Genomic DNA, 18,817 nt, shown 5'->3' on the forward strand with positions numbered 1-18,817 from the left:
CAACCCCAGGGTCCGACCCCCAGATCACTTAGAGTTGACCAAGAATGAAATCTTCAACCCCAGGTCCGACCCCCAGATCACTTAGAGATGACCCAAAATGAAATATTCAACCGCAGGGTCCGACCCCAGATCACTTAGAGTTAACTCAGAATGAAATATTCAACCGCAGGGTCCAATTTAACACCCAGATCACTTGGAGTTGACCCAGAATGAAATATTCAACCGCACAGTTCAACCCTCAGATCACTTAGAGTTGACCCAGAATAAAATAATTTCAACCCCAGGGTCCAAACTTCCAGACCATTCATGATAGTAAGTGATCTATGGGTAGGACCTTAGGGTTGAATATTGCATTCTGGGTCATAGGAATGTGTCAGGCCCCTGTGGTTCAATCCCTTTCTAGTGTAGGTTGTGTTTCTCAGGTAGTTGTTATCAGAGATCGCTCTGTGCTATTGGGGTCATGTCAATTGAAAAGTCACTACTCCAGTTTCTCTGAAAAGAATGATATGGTCATCCAGTGAGTTGTTCAATGATGTAGCCACCAGCTACTACAAGGAGATCCTGCCTCAAAATAATTATTGGTAGCCACCAGCTATTACAAGGAAATTGAAATAATCCTTGCTGTTTATGGGGTGATAAACTCAGCAAAAACCAAACATATGTACAGGGTTTAGATTTTAAAGGAATGGACTACTTTTTATTTTGTGATCAGCCATAGCTATATTGCTCTGTAATAAGCCCCCCCCCCCCCCCCCTAACAATTTTTTTTCTTTGAAATATGAATTATGAAAAATTTTAATTTAAGCTTTGACTGAAATGGATATAGATATCTGTTGACCAAAATAATTGTTACTAACATATTGTTAAACTCATAAGTAAACAGCCATATCTATATTTATCTAGAACTGATTACTCATTGATAAAGCCCACATATTGGTATTTCCCTCGTGTTGATGATGTGTTTGTAAACATAATACGGTGACCTCATGATAAATGGTCTGACACGCAAAATATTAACATCATTCCTCTGCTCTGCAAACTATTAACCTTGACACACCCTGTCAAGGGAATCAGGAGACTGATGTTTTATATACATATACATCGGTCATTATATACATGGACAGAAAAACTGACCACTATATGTCAGCTAATCTAAAGAAAACAGTGTAGAGTTTTCCTTAAAACATGAGTCAGATGGAAAACTCCAGGCTAAAGAAACCCACTGAGGTTTGGTATAGTACCGACCTGGCTCCAAACAGCCAGAGTCCATTGATTACTCTATCTAATCACTCTGACCTCTTCCTATCCACTTTTAGAATTAAGACCTTTTGGCCAGGAGAAACACCTGCTCAGATTGAATACCTGGCCTATATATTGAAGTTGATTCAGTTGCAGTTCAGGCCCGCAGGGCATATGTTTGTGGCTGTAAATGTTTCAGCCTGGCTCCATTCATTATCTCAGATTTAGGTAATTGGCCAATTCCTGAAGTTTTTAAAGTTAAATTCAGCCAAACTTGACCCCCTGTATAACCTGTTGGATGTCTAACGCATACTTGAAAAGCATCTGAAGCTGAAACATCAAGATTGATATGCTGTCATTTAAGGCCATATGCTACCTTATTGTGACATATATATCTCCTTGGAAAAGAGTTCTACAACGCAATATTTACATTTGTTGATATCACATTGTAAATGTCGATCTCAAGTAGTGCTGAAGTGTAACAATGCTTTTAAGGAAGACAATTTCTAACATAAATCACTTAAATAATGATCCTTAAGGGGAGATAACTCTTAATATAACACAATTAATGTGTAAGGTAGCATATAGCCTTAATTAACACCTGATAGCCTAATTTAAAAAAAAAAATTGTGATTATATTTTGAGATTTTAACCTCTTTATAATACCAATTTTATCCAATACACATATGATATCAGTAAAGTGGGAGTTAACTGTTTGCATCCCTCAATCCAGGGCAGGATCAAGGGTGTGTTTAGCTTCAGTGAAGAGTGTCACATAATGGTTGGATATGGACAATCCTATCTATCATTTGATACATAAAATGATAAGAACTGATTTGTGGGTGTTCATTTCAAGGATACAGGCAATGTTTTGACTACCAGGCCATCCCTATAGAGTGGAATGAATTCATTGATCTTGTGAATTATCTGACAGCTGAAAGACCATGTAAGCTAGGTCAAGTTGATATTATTCTGAAAGACCTACCATTAATTTTGTCTGCCTGTATCTCTATAGGTGCATTTTAATCTTTACCCAAAGATAAAATTAAAGTAGTAGGTTATATATAGCAGTTGTACAATTATATATATTTGACTTTGGTTATCTCTGTCTGTCAGTCTGTCTGTCTGTCTGTCTGCATGTTTGTCTTTCTTTCTTTCTTTCTTTCTTTCTTTCTTTCTTTCTTTCAATATGGATTCAGTTGTCTAGCTCTCTTCCTGTCTATTAATCTATCTTTCTATCTGCTGTTAATCTCTATTACTCATTTTACTGACCAGATAGCCTTTTGTATTAAAAATTAGTCTGATAATTATCCTGCATTAGATAGCCCATATAACATTGGAAGTTCATGATAATATCGCCACTCACATTACTTTTCTGTATCAGATACTTTGCTTATATCTCTAATAGGCCTATATTTATTCAAAACATCTCTCCCAGTATTGCATTAACCATCAATAAGCCAATGCCCAGTAATAAGCCCATCAATATCTATTACAATTAAGGAGAAATGCCAACACATATTATAGTCCCCTACAGGTGAAACAAGGCAGGATGATAGTTTCATCTCTGTCCGTCTGTCATTCTGTCAGTCCGTCCACTCACTTTTCTGCACTTTTCTCAGCCATGCTTCAAGTAATGTTGGTGGAAAAAAGTATGTAACTTCAGTATGAGAAGATACAGATCAGGTTCAAGTTTCAGGGTTTTCGGGTCAAGGTCAAGGTCACTGTTACTATTTTTAGAAGGGACCAGTTGGGGATATTGCTTTAGCAATACCATGCTTGTTCTATTTAATTGTCCTGTAATAAACTCACCCCCTACTTTGAGTAAGAGATTGTTTGTTATCCTCCTGGGTTTATTACATGATAAATACGGTAATGTGGTTTACTCAAATTCAAAATGTTGTCACTGAAAACCTCTAAAGAGCAACACCAATGAAGATGTCTATTAAACACCAATGGGAGGTGAAAAGTGATTGAATACTGGTATACATGTATAGTAGGGCACTTTGCTTTGACCACTGAGAAGTGTCACCAGACTGACCAAATTGACAATTGTGGGCTTGAAAACCTGGTGTGAGGAGCCAGTACATGAAAAGGTCATTGAGAGGCTTGACATGTATGAGGGAGATGCATTGAGCTGTAATTGGTCTGAAAGAAAGCTTAAAGGGCCAGTGTGTGCTAGGTTGAGAGGTATTAGGGGCTGTAAAATATATAATAAGGAATTTTGTTTTTGTATAAGAGGGGCTTGTTTTGCTGGGTATACTCTAATACTTGAACAGTGGCTGTATAATTTTCAAGAGGCTATGTTCAAGTGGCTGAAATGTATTGGGAGTTATCTGAGGGGGCTTAGTTACCTTGAAGGAGCTAAAAAGGGGCTGGTTCACATGTAGGTTAGGAGCTGTTACCTAAGGACCATGAGTTTGGAGCAGTTGTCAGAAACAGATTAGCGTTTAATTGATCTATATTATATTGTACAGTGTCAGAGGTCTTACACATGTGTCCACTTGTGTCAGTAACACATAACCAGAGATCATAGTGCTTTAGCGGACAATGCATATGCTGTAAGGCCATGTAAGTTCTATAGTGTTTACCGAAGGGCTAATGATGCTGGTCAGTTAGGGATAACACAGCGGGATATGTCCGGACTGGTCAAATCATTCCTGCCAGGCATAATGGCTAAATGGACGGATGTTCAGTAAGCTCCCTAGTAACTTGACATCTAAAGATCATTTTCAGTTAAATGCACCGCCAAGGCAAACTCATTTCTCCATTTGTCAAAACTTGAAAAACTGGCTTCCTGGGCAGCTGTTCAGCCAGGCTTATATAAAGCCTCTGTGCCTGATTTCTGTTAGGTTGTTCACAGTGTATTCAGCAAATCTCTGAATGTCTTCTCTGAATTATCCAGAGAGGTCTTGGAGCAGATTTGCTGAAAGAAACAATGGTATACATTGTTAGTATGCAGTAGCGCCTCCAAGTGACCATGTGTACTATGGTACACAGGCCTAGGCTATGTAGGTCTAATTTACACTAATTATACGCCACAACCAATACAAACATACAAATTGTGCATACCTTCCGCTTCATTAGAGTTGGCTGTGTGAGCCCTGTGGGAGGAAGAGGGAAGGGAAAATGTGATGTACAACCAACAATGGCTGGGTCTCGTCAGACTGAGGTGACAGGTTGACGGCGATGTACACTGTACTATTGCAGCTGCTTCAGATATCCTCTTGTACCTTCCCCAGCCTCAGAGTATTCCCCAATATACCCAGTGATAATGATATATTTAAGTGCCCTGTGATCCCTCCAAAACCCTCAGACCAATCCTAGAAAGCTAGGAAACTGGACGTGTAAAATCTGGTATATTCCAAAGTATTCTGCTTCTTAACACATTGCAATTTTCCAAAGTTGCCTTGTTCTGAAGATCAACATGTAAGATTATAGTTTTTGGAATTCAAATCTGAATAATGGTCGCTGTTTGATAGAAAAAGGAATGAAGTTCAACTGTGTTATATACTTATATACATATGTTTTCATCAGAGAGACAATGTTACACGATTTGTTGAGAATGTATACTGATTGAAGACATGTTAAAAAAAAAATTAAGATTTAAAAAAATATATATATTTAGAAGTTTGATTAATTTACAAAAAAGAAGTTAATTTCATGAAATTTTAATGATATGTTTCTTTTTGTGTCTTTGCAGGGAGGTGTTCGATACTGATGGTAAGTCAATTTTATAATTGCGTGTCTGTTTTGTACAATATCCTTGTACATTGTGTGGGCGAGTCTGGAGTGTTGTGGTGTTGGGGAGGGGGGACTGGGGGGATTGGGGATTGGGGGGAGGGTTTGAGTAGTAAGATAGCCATTGCTGTATATCTTATCTCTGACCACTTGAGCATTTCACCATCTAGACCTCATATAGACTTCGAGGAATGCATGCATCCAATAGTAAAAATATTATTATTCTTTCCGAAACTCCCTCTGTGCACAGCAGCCATATCAGGATCGCTGATTTACGTTAAAAAGCACGCCATTCAACAGCTTCAGCAAAAAAAAATTGTTCCTTCAGAGCAGAATTTAATTAGAATTGGATTTTCATTGGAATATGACACCTCTTGATAATGTGTTTATACGATTAAAATGAATTAAAAGTACAACTGTTTCTTCATGATTTCCTTGCACTTTATTCAATGCTAAAACCTTCCCTTTTCCTGATTACGATGTGCCATCTTTAAGATTTATTATCATTGATAAGACACATTTGAATTAACAATGGCTGTCATATCTTGGTACATTAAATAAATGACTTGGGAAGGTAAAATTTGAAAAAAATAATTCAAAAGTACGCTGGTAATGTATACATATAATCACTTCATCAATTTGTTTTTTGCTTTAAATCGAAAACTATCACCAGAAAGTAGAATTTAAACATAAAAAAAATTCAAGCTTTATCATTTTGACATTGGGAACATGCTTCGTGCTTTTAGCAAAATGACAAAAGCTGAAATAACATGCATGGTGATGAAAAAAACTTTTAGTTGCTTTATACTAAACAGTCAAACTATTTAATATGTTCCGAAACTTTTTCAGCTAACGGTCATTAACTGAATAATGATTTACATATTTTTATTGCCGTTAATTCAAGATTTTTATCTCGGATATTAAATTTATGTCTGTCAAGATCCCTGACAATCCTGCAATAAATTTACCAGTAAAATATGAATTCAAAATAAATAAATAAATATATTAATAAAAAAAACATTAAAAAAGCCAGCTGTGACCATTGACAGTTTGCATGAAAATGATATCTTGGCAGGTGAACAGAATAGTATGAAATATTTTAGCACTCTTGACCTTTGTAATTTAACACAAATTCAGAAGTGCTTTTAATTATCATAACTTCGTCTATTTCTGCATGTTTTAGACAATAACAGCATTAATTACATTATAGTTTGACTTGTTGATATTACATAATAGTGCATTGTCTTAAAGATTGTAACATATACCGTATTTATCCTGCAATAAACTCTGAGGGGCTATTAACTCATAACCTTTTAACCTGGAGGTTAATTGGCTTAATTATTACAAGAAAGTGAAATACATTTGTGGATAATTTTTCTTAACTGCAATGGTGTGGGTGGGATTCTTCAGTTCAGTATCTTCAAGAAAAGACCATTATGCTATTTTTAGAGACTAATAAATATCACAGTATTTCTTCAGAAAGCAAATTGTATGAGAACCAGTTTATGTTGTGAAATGACCTTCATAAAAATGGTGACATCATGAATTATGAAAAATTACTGACATCACTGAAGTTCATAATTCTTTCTAGCTATGACATCATAATTGATTGCAGTTGATGTGGATTAAATAATATTAATTTCTAGAGAGGGTGATATTTCAAACTACCAAGCCTACACACAATGTTCATCAACAGCTCAGGTGTTTATGTCTGCCACCATCGATAAGTAAATCTATCAAGTGACCTTTGACAATGTAATATTAGCTGGCAATTCAATCAGAAACATTAATCTGAAGATTAGAGATCATTGTCACTATGACAGATACTTTGAAATGTAATCCCGATATTATACAATATCTTTCTACCATTGATTTTCTTCCCTACGGACAAAAAATTCCATTCAAATCACCTGATAGATTAAAATGAAGTGTCTAATTACATGACAGTTTTCGTTTTCCCCTCAATCCGAGCAGACGACCTACCATGAATAAGGTCTACCTATTATACCTATTATTGTCAAGTTTGTGTAAAGAAAATGGATGAGATTGTCTGAAAAATGCACAAAAATGGATTGTTCGGCAGAAACAGAAAAGTAGAAGGTGTATTTATATGAATGTGGTATTACATCAAAGTTGAACAGTGATTGAGAGAGTCCAATGGCGTACCTATTCCAACAGAACCTAGCCCTTTCCATTTCGTTTCTTCATATAGCCTTGAAGCTTCAGTATAAACTCTATAGTTTGAAGCTTTGATCTAATGAAAAGAAATTTCAGAAAAAAAATGCTGGTCAGTTATAAACTTTTATCATGGCAGAAAGACAAATTATATTCTCGAAAAATACAAAGAATCAATTGGTGTGTGACATCAAGATTTATCTAATATTGAGGGACAATTTAACAATGACATTTTTTATCAGCGGAAATTCACATCATGTTTAACCATGCACGGAACAAAGGCTTTCACTAAATATTATGATCTATGTTAAGGTAAATTGTATGTGAATGGTATAGGAACGTCTAACAGATTGAGTTTTCTCTACAAACGTGCAGAACTCGCTATGATCGGATCACATCAGTTATTTTTTGTAATTATAGTTGCTGGAAGGAAGCAGACGACATAGTCGAGGGAAAGCCGGGAAATAATAAATCACTTCAGAAAATTATAGTGCAACTCTGATATTCTTTGTTACAGTCCTGTCTCAGCTTGTCTCAGGAAAGGTCTATTTTAGTATTTCCAGAAAAATATAGTTGTCCAGCCCTTCATTTTCGCTAACATGATGAACCTTGCCTAGATCTGTATATATAGGCCTCATACTTTAAAATGCAGAGAGAGGGTTCTTTGTATACAGGCAATGGAAAGTTTTTGTTTTTTAACAAACTAATGCAGTTTCTTCTATATCTATATGAAGTCAGTATTAGCTATGGGGACCAATTTAGGATTATTCCTATCAGAAAAGTATCAACAATATATAACAATGAATTGTGATGACTTGAGTAGCACTGACACTTGATAATCAAGCTCCCTGTCTTGTTATCATGATTTGTTTGCTGGATTTATTGCCCCATGAACACCTGGGGTCTCCTTGTAGTAGTTGGTGATTACCACACGGAACAAGATACAGGAGATCCATCGCATGCCATCCAAAGCAATTAGGGTAAAGTGTCTTGACCGAGGACACAACCAAAGCACAGACTGGGCTGTTTCTCAGCTTCCTGAGAAACACAAACTGACATGGGTACGATCGAGCGTCAATCCACGTTCCTCAGGTCTTCACCTGATATTACATGGCCTGTGCTCTAACCGACTGAGCTACCCCATCCAGCCCCCTATGTTCAAGAGGTAATTATAATCCTGCAGAGAAAGTATTTGGTGGAAAAAGGTAGATCAGTATATTTGTATATATGTCACTTTTGGTGCAGAAAAATATCAAAAAAAATATAACTCTTTTCTGATGGAGATACATTAATTACACAGAATGCTGGGGCTCTAGCTTCTTTAATATAGTCTCTTTAGTTCCAGTTCAGCTTTAGGCAGATCCAATCCAATTTTATACGAGCTGGTAATGTTTGGACAAAACAGTTTAATTAATTAGTCAGATTTCCTCATAAAATCAGCACTTTTGCTCAGAAATTGCCAAACATTTTCTTTAATCAGTAATAAAACTGAAAATTTTAATTTTGAAGAAAATTTTCTTGTAGAAGCAAGCATCTAGATCAAAATGTTTAAATACTAAAAAAGGTCACATGCCCTTTGTCATCTCGATTTACTTGGGGTGTCAAATGATTTTCTGTTTGTAGGGTATAGACATATGCAAGGACGGCACAAAAATATTACGAGCCTCTGTTTGAGGTTGATCCATTAGGCATTCCCTTCATTGGTCGTCCCTATAATCAATATTAAGTATTTTAACCCAGATTTAAAGCCAATTTAAGTAGTTGGATTTTCTCACTTTCCATTTGCTGTGGATTCGTTTATAGGCAAATAAATTATTTTCCATTATTTTTTTTCGATGCAATTTAATAGAAGGACTACTTTGACTCGAATTTATGAGGTAATGATTTAGAAATCAGGGATATGCTATTTGTAAACATTCAGGAGAGACATTTTTTAAAAGGCTTAATATTTCCCCGGAGAGATATAAATCATCATTCAAAGTTCCTATTACAGATTGTATAAGGTTGCACTATCGAAACAACCGATCTTACGGAATCCCAAGGTGCCGAAAACATTGGATGATCTTGGTCTGCCCTATGTTTTATTGTTTTTACTCATTTCTAGCTGTCAAGGTTTGATTGGTATCTGTAAACATTTCTCTATAACACGTATTAAGGGTTCAATGGAGAAGCCTGTGGCTAAAAAGCCCCCTTGACAACACTAAAAGTCTGCACTAGCATGCCTACAATAGGACCAAATAGGAAAAAAAATAGGATTATGTAAGTGCGTTAATGTAGCTCTAAATATCGAATTTTCAATGCCATCAAACGAAAAACTCCAGATAACCATTCACCCAATGTTTAATGGTCAGATTTATTAAAATTTTATCACCGCCAACAAGACATGAACAAATTTCATGGATTTTAAATGGCCGATAGTTTGAAATGTTAAACGGCAAAGTACGGTGTACCGACTTGGAGATGAAAGTCTTATGATTGTGATTAGGAATTCAAATCGTGTTAGAAAAAGATCAAAGATGGAAGATTTTTGAGGTGAAGTTTGAAGAGGATGAACAAACTGTTAGGAAATGTTTAGCTAACACGTTAGCCTTGTAGAATCCACACGACACAGGAAGCTAGGCCCACCGATCAAATGTCCCTGTCTATATCTAGTCACCGTTAAAACATTCAAAGTCATGATCATTTATGTACAGAAAAGAAGGCTATCATTTTGTAAGAGATAAGAGTTTATATGAATAGGCATGTGCAGGTATACATTATGAATATTTATTGTAAATTAATCCTGACTGATAGTGGTATTGACTTGAATTAATAATGTAATTCTGATCATGTTAGTATCTATGAATAAAACTCCAGGCATTGACCTGTTGTTGGTGAATAAACTTGTGAATTATGTACATTTCTGATGATTAAACATAGTTTGGTAAGGAAATTGTCTTATACAAAAATTGTGGAAGCTGTAGTTTACTTAATATTGGAATTGAAGCCTGCATGGAATTTTTAATTTCTTGGTTTTGTAATCATAACTTGTGTGATGATCGAGGTACATTACTGAAAACCCATTTATTATCGTATAGTTTGTTGCTTATTGTGATTGTGTTAATTGAAGTTTATAAAGTCTCTATATAGCTGTCATAGTGTATATTAATTGTAGCTCTCTTTGATTGTGGATTTCCTGGCAAAACTCAGCTTATGTCATAATTCCTATTGATTAAAGATTTGAGGATCTGGTCGAGTCCAGGTTCAGAGGCTCCGCTTGTAGATTTGAGGATCTGGTTGAGTCGAGGTTTAGAGGCTCCAATTGTAGATTTGAGGATCTGGTTGAGTCGAGGTTTAGAGACTCCAATTGTAGATTTGAGGATCTGGTTGAGTCGAGGTTTAGAGGATCTGGTTGAGTCGAGGTTTAGAGACTCCAATTATAGATTTGAGGATCTGGTTGATTCCAGGTTTAGAGGCTCCAATTGAAGATTTGAGGATCTGGACGAGTCCAGGTTTAGAGGCTCCGATTGTAGATTCCAGGATCTGCTTGAGTCCAGGTTTAGAGACTCCAATTGTAGATTCCAGGATCTGGTCGAGTCCAGGTTTAGAGGCTCCAATGGTAGATTCGAGGATCTGGTTGAGTCCAGGTTTAGAGGCTCCGAATGTATATTCGAGGATCTGGTTGAGTCGATCAAGCTTGTCTTTCAATTTCTAAGATTTTAGGATCGTATCAGTATCAAGTCTAGCTTAAAGTGGATTTTCTTTTGAGGATCTGATCGAGTGCCTGAGTGAGCTCGTTTCTGATTGTAGATTTGAGATTCTGGCCATTTCAATACTGTATCAATCAGTATATTATGCAGCATTTGACAAGATTTCTGACATTTTAATCAGGTCAAAGATCTGGTGAAGATGTTCACCTAGAACAGCTTGTTGGCCATGTTTGGTTTGCACTTTTACAAGAAATTGTAGCTGGGAGCCAGGCATTCAAAGTCAATTTGTTTGTAATTATTATCTTGTTGCGGTTGAAAAAAATATGAAAGTGTTCAGCATAGGCCTAATAAGATTGTATCTCACATCAAATTGCCATAACTGGAATCCCCGATGGAGCAGACGGCGTGAATTGTGTTTATGAGAATGGCAGGGTTTTACATCCAGAAACGACATGTAATTCCTGATTATAGATGAAAATTCAACAATTCGAAGATATATATTCGACCAATTTTCGTTAAAAGGAAATTGAAATTTGAAACAAACTAGTTTCTATGTAATATGTGAAGGAATTGATTACATTGCGCTAGAATAACCCAAAAGTAGATAGGAATTTTCGACAGGATGAACAATTGGTTGTGGCTATAATGACAGTATGACCCCTATTGAGTCGTTTTGAATTAATTTTCGTCATTTTAGGGGAAATATTTTGCATGGGGCGTACTTTTGCCGAATTTACTTACCAAGTGCGAAACCATTGATCTTATAAGGATAATTTACATTAGAGTATAGGGATCTGTCGAAATATGGTTATATTCAATATTTACTGTGTGAACTCAATCCCATGTGTACCTTACTCTCGTTCACAAGCGAGACGCCACACAGTGATATTAATCATATCTTTTCTGTGTGAAATTTCAAGAACTTAATCCATTTAGTAGAATAGAAGTACGTTTATAATAAGATTCATATCATTTACATAGCTCTATAAGTATCTTTTTGAATTTTATTGACTTTGAAGGCTGTCAGTAGGATTTTCAGTGCTTTCTGTGTGAGGAAATAATTTTTTTTAATATTTATCTTATTTTAAACAATATCATAATCCAAATTATTTACTATAGTTACCCAAACAAACCACTTTTGTTATTGTTTAAAAGTATTATTTCTGTAATTGAATGATAAATAAAATGTGGTTGCCAAGGTGCGGCCATGTTTACTAAGAACTTGGCCTGTATATTTATGTTTGAGACAATCTATTAGATTGGGAAGGGCAGTTGTCGGGTATATGTACAAATCCTTGACTTGTAAGAATTAAATACATGTGTTTTATTTGAACAACCCTATAGTGGCCATGTGTCACACATGTTAAGGTGCCAAAACGTTGACATGTGCACACTGTGTATGATACATGTGAGATGCCACCACAGTGGCCTTGTTGTGAAGAGCCACCGTTTCGACCTGGTGTTCAGATCGGCCATAGCCCTGTGCAAACTGTCAGTCCCCTCTCAATATATCAGACAGACCTATTGATCTGAAAATCCAGCCAGCCTTTCTAATACCAACACTTGCAGTCGGTACAGCGCTGTAAATTCGCTGTAAATCCCCTGTATTCCTCGCTCCCTGTCAGAGCTCCACATTAAACATCCATTTATATATATATATACCTACCGGCAACAGACAGACAATTTCTATGAAATGATTTACTCTTTGATGTTTCATAAATGAAGCACCAAAGAAGTATTTTCATTAATTTCTGTCATAAAAGCAGTCTAATCTACTGAAAGGTGACAAATATCATTTTGTATCTTTATTCTGATTCAATATTTTTTTGCTCCAAGATTGGTTGAATGTGACTTTTCTTTGGGCAAAAGCTGCTTTAGATATCAAAGCTTATCACCATCTCTTTCATTTGATGGCTTGTTTTCTAAGAGTTTGTTGTATGGCAATGGCAGCTATATATATATAAATGACACTCAAGGAAAAGATTCCTCTCAGGGAGAACTCCCTCGTTACATATTTCAATTTCACAAAGGTAATCCCCAGAAAAAAGATCTATTAGAAAGTCCTAAAGTACAAGGCAGAGAAGGAAACATTAAAATCTTTGCCTTATGCCACATTTTTCTCTTTGATCTTCTTTGTCTTCTGATCAAATCCCAGCTAAAAAATCAAAGGACTCAGCCGTAGAGTGCAGCAGAAAGTACACGTATATAACAGAGATCATCTTCTAACAACCGACAAAATTTTGCCTTTAAGGAAACCGTTTCACAGCTGGGTGGAGCATTTGTAAGATGGCCGGGTAATCCCCATCGGGGGTGATTATCCTTGTGTCTCCTAGAATATGGTGGCTGCCCTGACATATCACATTTCAGAGCATAGCAATATGTCATTCATTCCATCAGTCCGGGCTTTCCGAGATATTTCCCAGGTGAGCTGTACCTATGTCATTTCCTGGCCGGATCCAGGCATTGTCTGACAGATAACATTGCTGTGCAGCGAGTCGCGCACATCATACTGCTACTTCCTGCCAAATGGTGTCAGTTCCGGTCGGCTGGCGCTACTCTTGGTATTAGAATCTGGAGAGATGGCATCGAACCTGTTGCTATTAATCATGAACAACCTCCTCGGAATTCCCTCTTGAAATGGTTTTATTGGTGATGGAAATGAAAGAAAAACAAGTTTTAGTTCCAGTTTAGATTTTTTTGAAGGTTTTTGATGGTTTTTGTTTTCTGTGAAATGTGTTCTGCTGTTCTAGACTTCTGTTTATACTGGGCATTTTTCTGATGTCATCAAGCTTTGTAGTAGTTATAAGTATAGGCCCATATTTGTGATGGACTATTGTAATGAAACACTTCTTACATTGGATACATCTTTTGTTACATTTTATACAACTTGCTGATCCGTCAATAAAGTAATAAAATAAAAACTGATATCCTCAGCTTGTTTTAAGAAAATTTTAAATTTCAGAAATCAATTTAAAGCTAATTTAATTTTTGGTTTTTAAGAAGAGTTAGTCATTCAATTCCAAAATTGTGTAGATTAGATCTTTATCTGGAAATGTTTCTTCAATCAAAGGTCAAGGTCATTGGCTGTTATCGGTAGATGCTAAAACTTGTATAACAAATATTAATGTTAGAGCTGGGTGTGCAAAGTTGGCTTGATTTTGATATATATGAGACATCAGACTGAAGATTGTAATGCTGTCTGCATTTATCTCAAGTATGAATGCCAAAGTAGAATTTGTTACAAAAAGAAGGTTTTCTGATCTGCAGTGACAAATAAATGAAAGATAGGCTTTTATCAGCAATGGAACCTGAGGCTTGAAAATCTACCATATCTAATAGTGACCTTGATTTCAAAGCCACAATCACATCTGCAAATTACACTTGAAGGCAAAATCATACGTATGTATTACTCTGATAGTGTCTTTTCACTTTGACATTTTTCCAGAGTTGAAGATAAATTTATCATAGTTTTCCTCGAAGGAAAGCAACTGGTAGTCATGACTTCAGCGGGAGCTGATATCATTGGAAGAGTTCATTTGGACAAAAAGACAGCTTCCTGGAATAAAACTTTAACATTTTTTTCCCAACATTAAAATCAATTTTGAAGTATAATTTTGTCATTATTTTTTAAGATAAAATGGAATTTGTTTTGAAAAAGGAATTTTGCATTGCTCTGAATTAAGCAACAGGAAGGATGTACTTGGAAAAAGTTGGTCATGTAGAATATTCTAATTATTGAAATGGATATTGTTTGACTGTATGAAAATCGGCCCTTAGAGCCTGCCTATCCGTCACAGGTAGACAGAGCATCAGATACCAGCCAAACAACTTTGCAGAAAATGTCGGCATCATCGTAGAGATGGCAAAGATAGGTGATAGTGCATTGACGTGGGGACTAAAGGAACCTTCCCGATAACTGACACGCTTAAATCCTTCCAGACATTTATAACCTAAAGCAATATCTTTTTTTAGAAAATATCCTCACGAAAAAAGTGCATATTTTAATTTGTATCGTTTAATAGCTTTCTTAAAAATGGAGCACTGAAAAGTTATTAAAATATCTTTTTGGGTGGCTGAAAGATTGTTAAAAATCGTGTAGTTATCATGTAGGTGGTAGTTCGAACAGTTGTTTGTTATATGATTAAGCATGATATCTGGAGTGAATAAGTTAGCTCCACATGTTGGGTGATTAGTTCCATCAGTGACCGTTTATGTCCAGTTTAAACTTCATGGGGATACAACTGAATCAGGATGTTCAACTGGAGTGTCTTGCGGGGTTCCCAGGTAACCTGGTAGTTGTTTATAAAATATAATCAATGTTGATCAGTTCATCTCAAAATAAGCTAATGATGTAGGGAGAGTGTTGATTGTAAATTGAGAGGAGACTTAAATCTAAACATCTTAAAGTATAGATCTCTTATAGATCAGCAGGGTAGGTAAGATTGGACTGGATTAGGGGATGGGCTTAATTAGGGGGATGGATAGATAGACAGATGAGAGAGTTTTTTGGAAGTTGGGGGGGGGGGGGGGGGGGGGGGGGGAGGTAGAAGGTATTTTGGTAGTTTGGGTAGGACAGGATTTTCCCTTACCCTGGACAGTGATATCTGCAATTTTAATGATATGAGATTTTCTTTTCTCTTACCCTGGACAGGGACATCCCACAGTTTTACCTGGTATGAGATTTTCTTATCTCACCCTTAAGGGTTGAGACAAGCTACATGTGCTCTTTAATCACATTCTCAACAATTGTATGATGTCATGTCAACAATTCAATCACGTCACGTCAACATTGTCTTGCATCGATGTAACATCAATATTAGATAAAAAAAAAAAAAAGAGGGTAAACAGGGGAAAGAGAAAAATAAGCGTTAACCCCTTTGGGAGCTAGTGATACAGGGAGATAATCAACCCTCAGGGTAACAATTCTGCAAAGCACCTGGCAAGACCCATGTTTGGCAGATCAATACCCATCCCCCACCCCCCAAAGCTCAGATCCCCCTTCTCAATTAACACCCCCACCCCACCCCACCCCACCCCACCCCACCCCCAAAGGGGTGCTTAAACATGGGATTAAGCTCACAATGACAATACTTAGACGGATATCAGCTGTGTTTGGTAGTAAACCATTAGCTGTATTTCCCAGGGTAGTAGTGCCACAAAAAGGTTTGGGATGTAGACAAATGACTTTTACCAGTTCTAATCGTGTTTAAAATCGAATGATGTAAAGTGAATTGTCTGCATGTATGCATCCCTATCATACAGACAAAGTACGATAATATGTGTTAAAGTAGTAAAAACATCTTATCACAGAGCGGTAACATTTATGTAAACACTTCTGTGACTATATCTCTAGGGAGGTTACACCAGTCCATCGGTAGTTTTACTTTCTTACATGCTGGTGTCCATTTGTACAGCTAGAAAACTATATTTATGAATACTATCATAAATTCTTATATAAGTATGAAGATTTTAGGCTTTCTTAGTAGTGTTTTTTATGTCACTTTGTCTATAATTTGCTGAATATGCAATTGTATATTAAGATTTATTTCTTTTACTGAATAAACAACGCAATACTTGTATCTTTTGTCCAAATAGAAATGATACACCAGAAAATCGTGAAAAGGATTAATCCCATATATCAAATAAGAGTTATTTACCATGAAGTCAGTTCTATTGTGATTCATCTAATGGTAAATGTCAGTTTGCTACTGCAGTTCATAAAGGCATGAATTTCCAAAACTGTGAAGTTCATATCATTCATGATGTTATGATTCATTCTTACCACCTTTTTATCAATATAAAGCTGTAGAAATGTGCATTTAGAATTTTCTCAAGTGTTTTAAAGCTTTCAACTTTTAAATGTAAATATCTACTATGTGACAAGCATAAATAATCGCAATTTAGCACAAGTGTGACAAAATACTGTGTTTATCTACTGGGTGGAAGATTAAAGGTGTTATTCCGACACACCTGTCGGTATTGGTTTCGGAATACTATTGTTGGTTGCCATGACAACATGTTACCTAATTGAGGGTTACTATGACAACTTTTTTTACCTAATTGATAGTTACGATGACAAGATCGAGTCACACCTTCCAGAATCCCGCATCACAAAACAAATAGTTCTCTGGATAAAAAGAATTCAAATACAGCCGTTGGTGATGGTGTCTGAAAGGCTTTATTAGGGATGGGATAACAACACGCTGCGTTATACGATTCTATTTGCTATATGTTGACCTGTGCAAGTCTATGGTCCTAAACCAAACAAAGCTTTTAAATTGAAAATAAACATTTCACCCGTTTTCAAATTTTTCAGTTAATTTGGAGGTGTATTTTTATGCACTTCAGCTGAAATTTGTGGTGTTTTTATAGCATTAAGTATCTCACAAAGGCATTGTCCTCCGAGTTTGTCAGCGATATTTGAATGAATATTCCACGTCCATGAAGTCAAGTCGAGTACCAAGCAAACATGAACAGACGCTTAGATGTTTTGTAGGTGGCATTTGTATTTGTACAAACCACTAGGAATAGATCATATTTCATCGTGCCGACCCCAGTCAGTGGGCCTGACTACCTAATTTTAATTGGTTGTTGTATATGTATCTAAGACATGTGTTTGTCCAGCTTCAATATTATCTCCTGCCCAAGTTTGATCTCCGGTTTGAAAGTGATTTCTGTAGACATTCGACAAGTAAAAATATTGATGTTATTATTCAGAGTGTTACTTGAATCGATGTTTGTCATTAAACAACTCATTATATGTGTAACTGCTAACAGTGAATTTTTATTCCTATAATTTGCTTTTCGTCATTTTCATACCTTTGTCTTTACAAAGGTGTCAATTTTCCCAAGGTACTTTTACAGTAAAGGTAATGTTTAAGGTTTTCATTGCAAAAGAAAATTAAGAAAGGATTTAATTAAAAAAAAAATTTAATATCTTTTTGTTTAAATTTTAAAAATGTGTAATAAAGGTGAGTTGCAAAGCAAAGCACAATAACCAATTCATTAAGCTGACCTGATAAACTCCCCAGGCCTTTATCAGCAATTTGGGAACAAATTTAAGCATGATTGGGGAAACTTTCAATTCTATAAAATATTGGTCATATATCATATTATTTTTCCCATAAATGATTTCTCAAATTAAAGTGAAGGGATGTGAGAAGAAAAATGTAGGGTCAATAATAATTTGTGGGCAACTTATTATGGCAAATACAGTATAGGTTCCTGTTACAGAATTGTCCCCAAAGATTCATTCCAGATTTTATTTGATTTCAGTCCGATTCTGTATTTTAATTATTTTTTCTTATTTCCTGTTCACAATAAAAGTTAATAATCTGCTAATAATAGGATGTAAAGAATTTAATTAAATCTTTTAAGAAAGAACTGTTGGTACCACTTTGGTATTGAATAAGACTCCTCCATCAGATGACACTACCAGCTTACTACCATCGGTACAGCTGTGAAATATGGTACCCTACTGTGCCGTGTCGGCGGTGTGAACCATTAACGTTGTCTTTTATTGTCTGACAATTAAACAAACAATTTGCCGTGAGTATTTACCACAGTAGAAGTTGATAGCGCTAACATCTTGATTTAGTTGAAGTCACCAGCAACCGATTACACATGCCCAGTGCTTTAGCACATATATAGAACATTTGCTGGGAATTAGCTAGAATCGTATTTGACACTTGAGGTCCGTGATGCTTTTCGTGGAATATTTGGCATGTTGAGAAACATACGATCACTATCCAGTCTAATTGACGTCATTTTTGACATTTTCTGAATTTAGCTATTGTACAATTATGTACTAAATGGTGTACTAAATAGTGTACTGAATAAGGTTTTAAACTAAATTAGCAGTATGCCAAAAGACACAGAATTAACACTTTTGGCCTGGCAATATTAATTATTTTATGCTGCACACTTGATAAATTTTCACATTAATCTACAGAAAGACATATTCAAAAAAAAAA

General features: G+C 35.9%; 1 protein-coding gene across 1 annotated transcript in view; it reads left to right on the forward strand.

The window, feature by feature from the left end:
* The window catches only part of LOC117326047 (inactive tyrosine-protein kinase transmembrane receptor ROR1-like), a 224,569-nt gene that overhangs the window by 163,810 nt on the left and 41,942 nt on the right, over positions 1-18,817 (forward strand). The window contains 1 exon segment of the mRNA XM_033882638.1: positions 4,943-4,962. Within this exon segment, the coding sequence (XP_033738529.1) occupies positions 4,943-4,962 (20 nt within the window).

This window comes from Pecten maximus, chromosome 4 (genome assembly GCF_902652985.1).
Source record: "Pecten maximus chromosome 4, xPecMax1.1, whole genome shotgun sequence".
NCBI classification, from domain to species: Eukaryota; Metazoa; Mollusca; class Bivalvia; order Pectinida; family Pectinidae; genus Pecten; species Pecten maximus.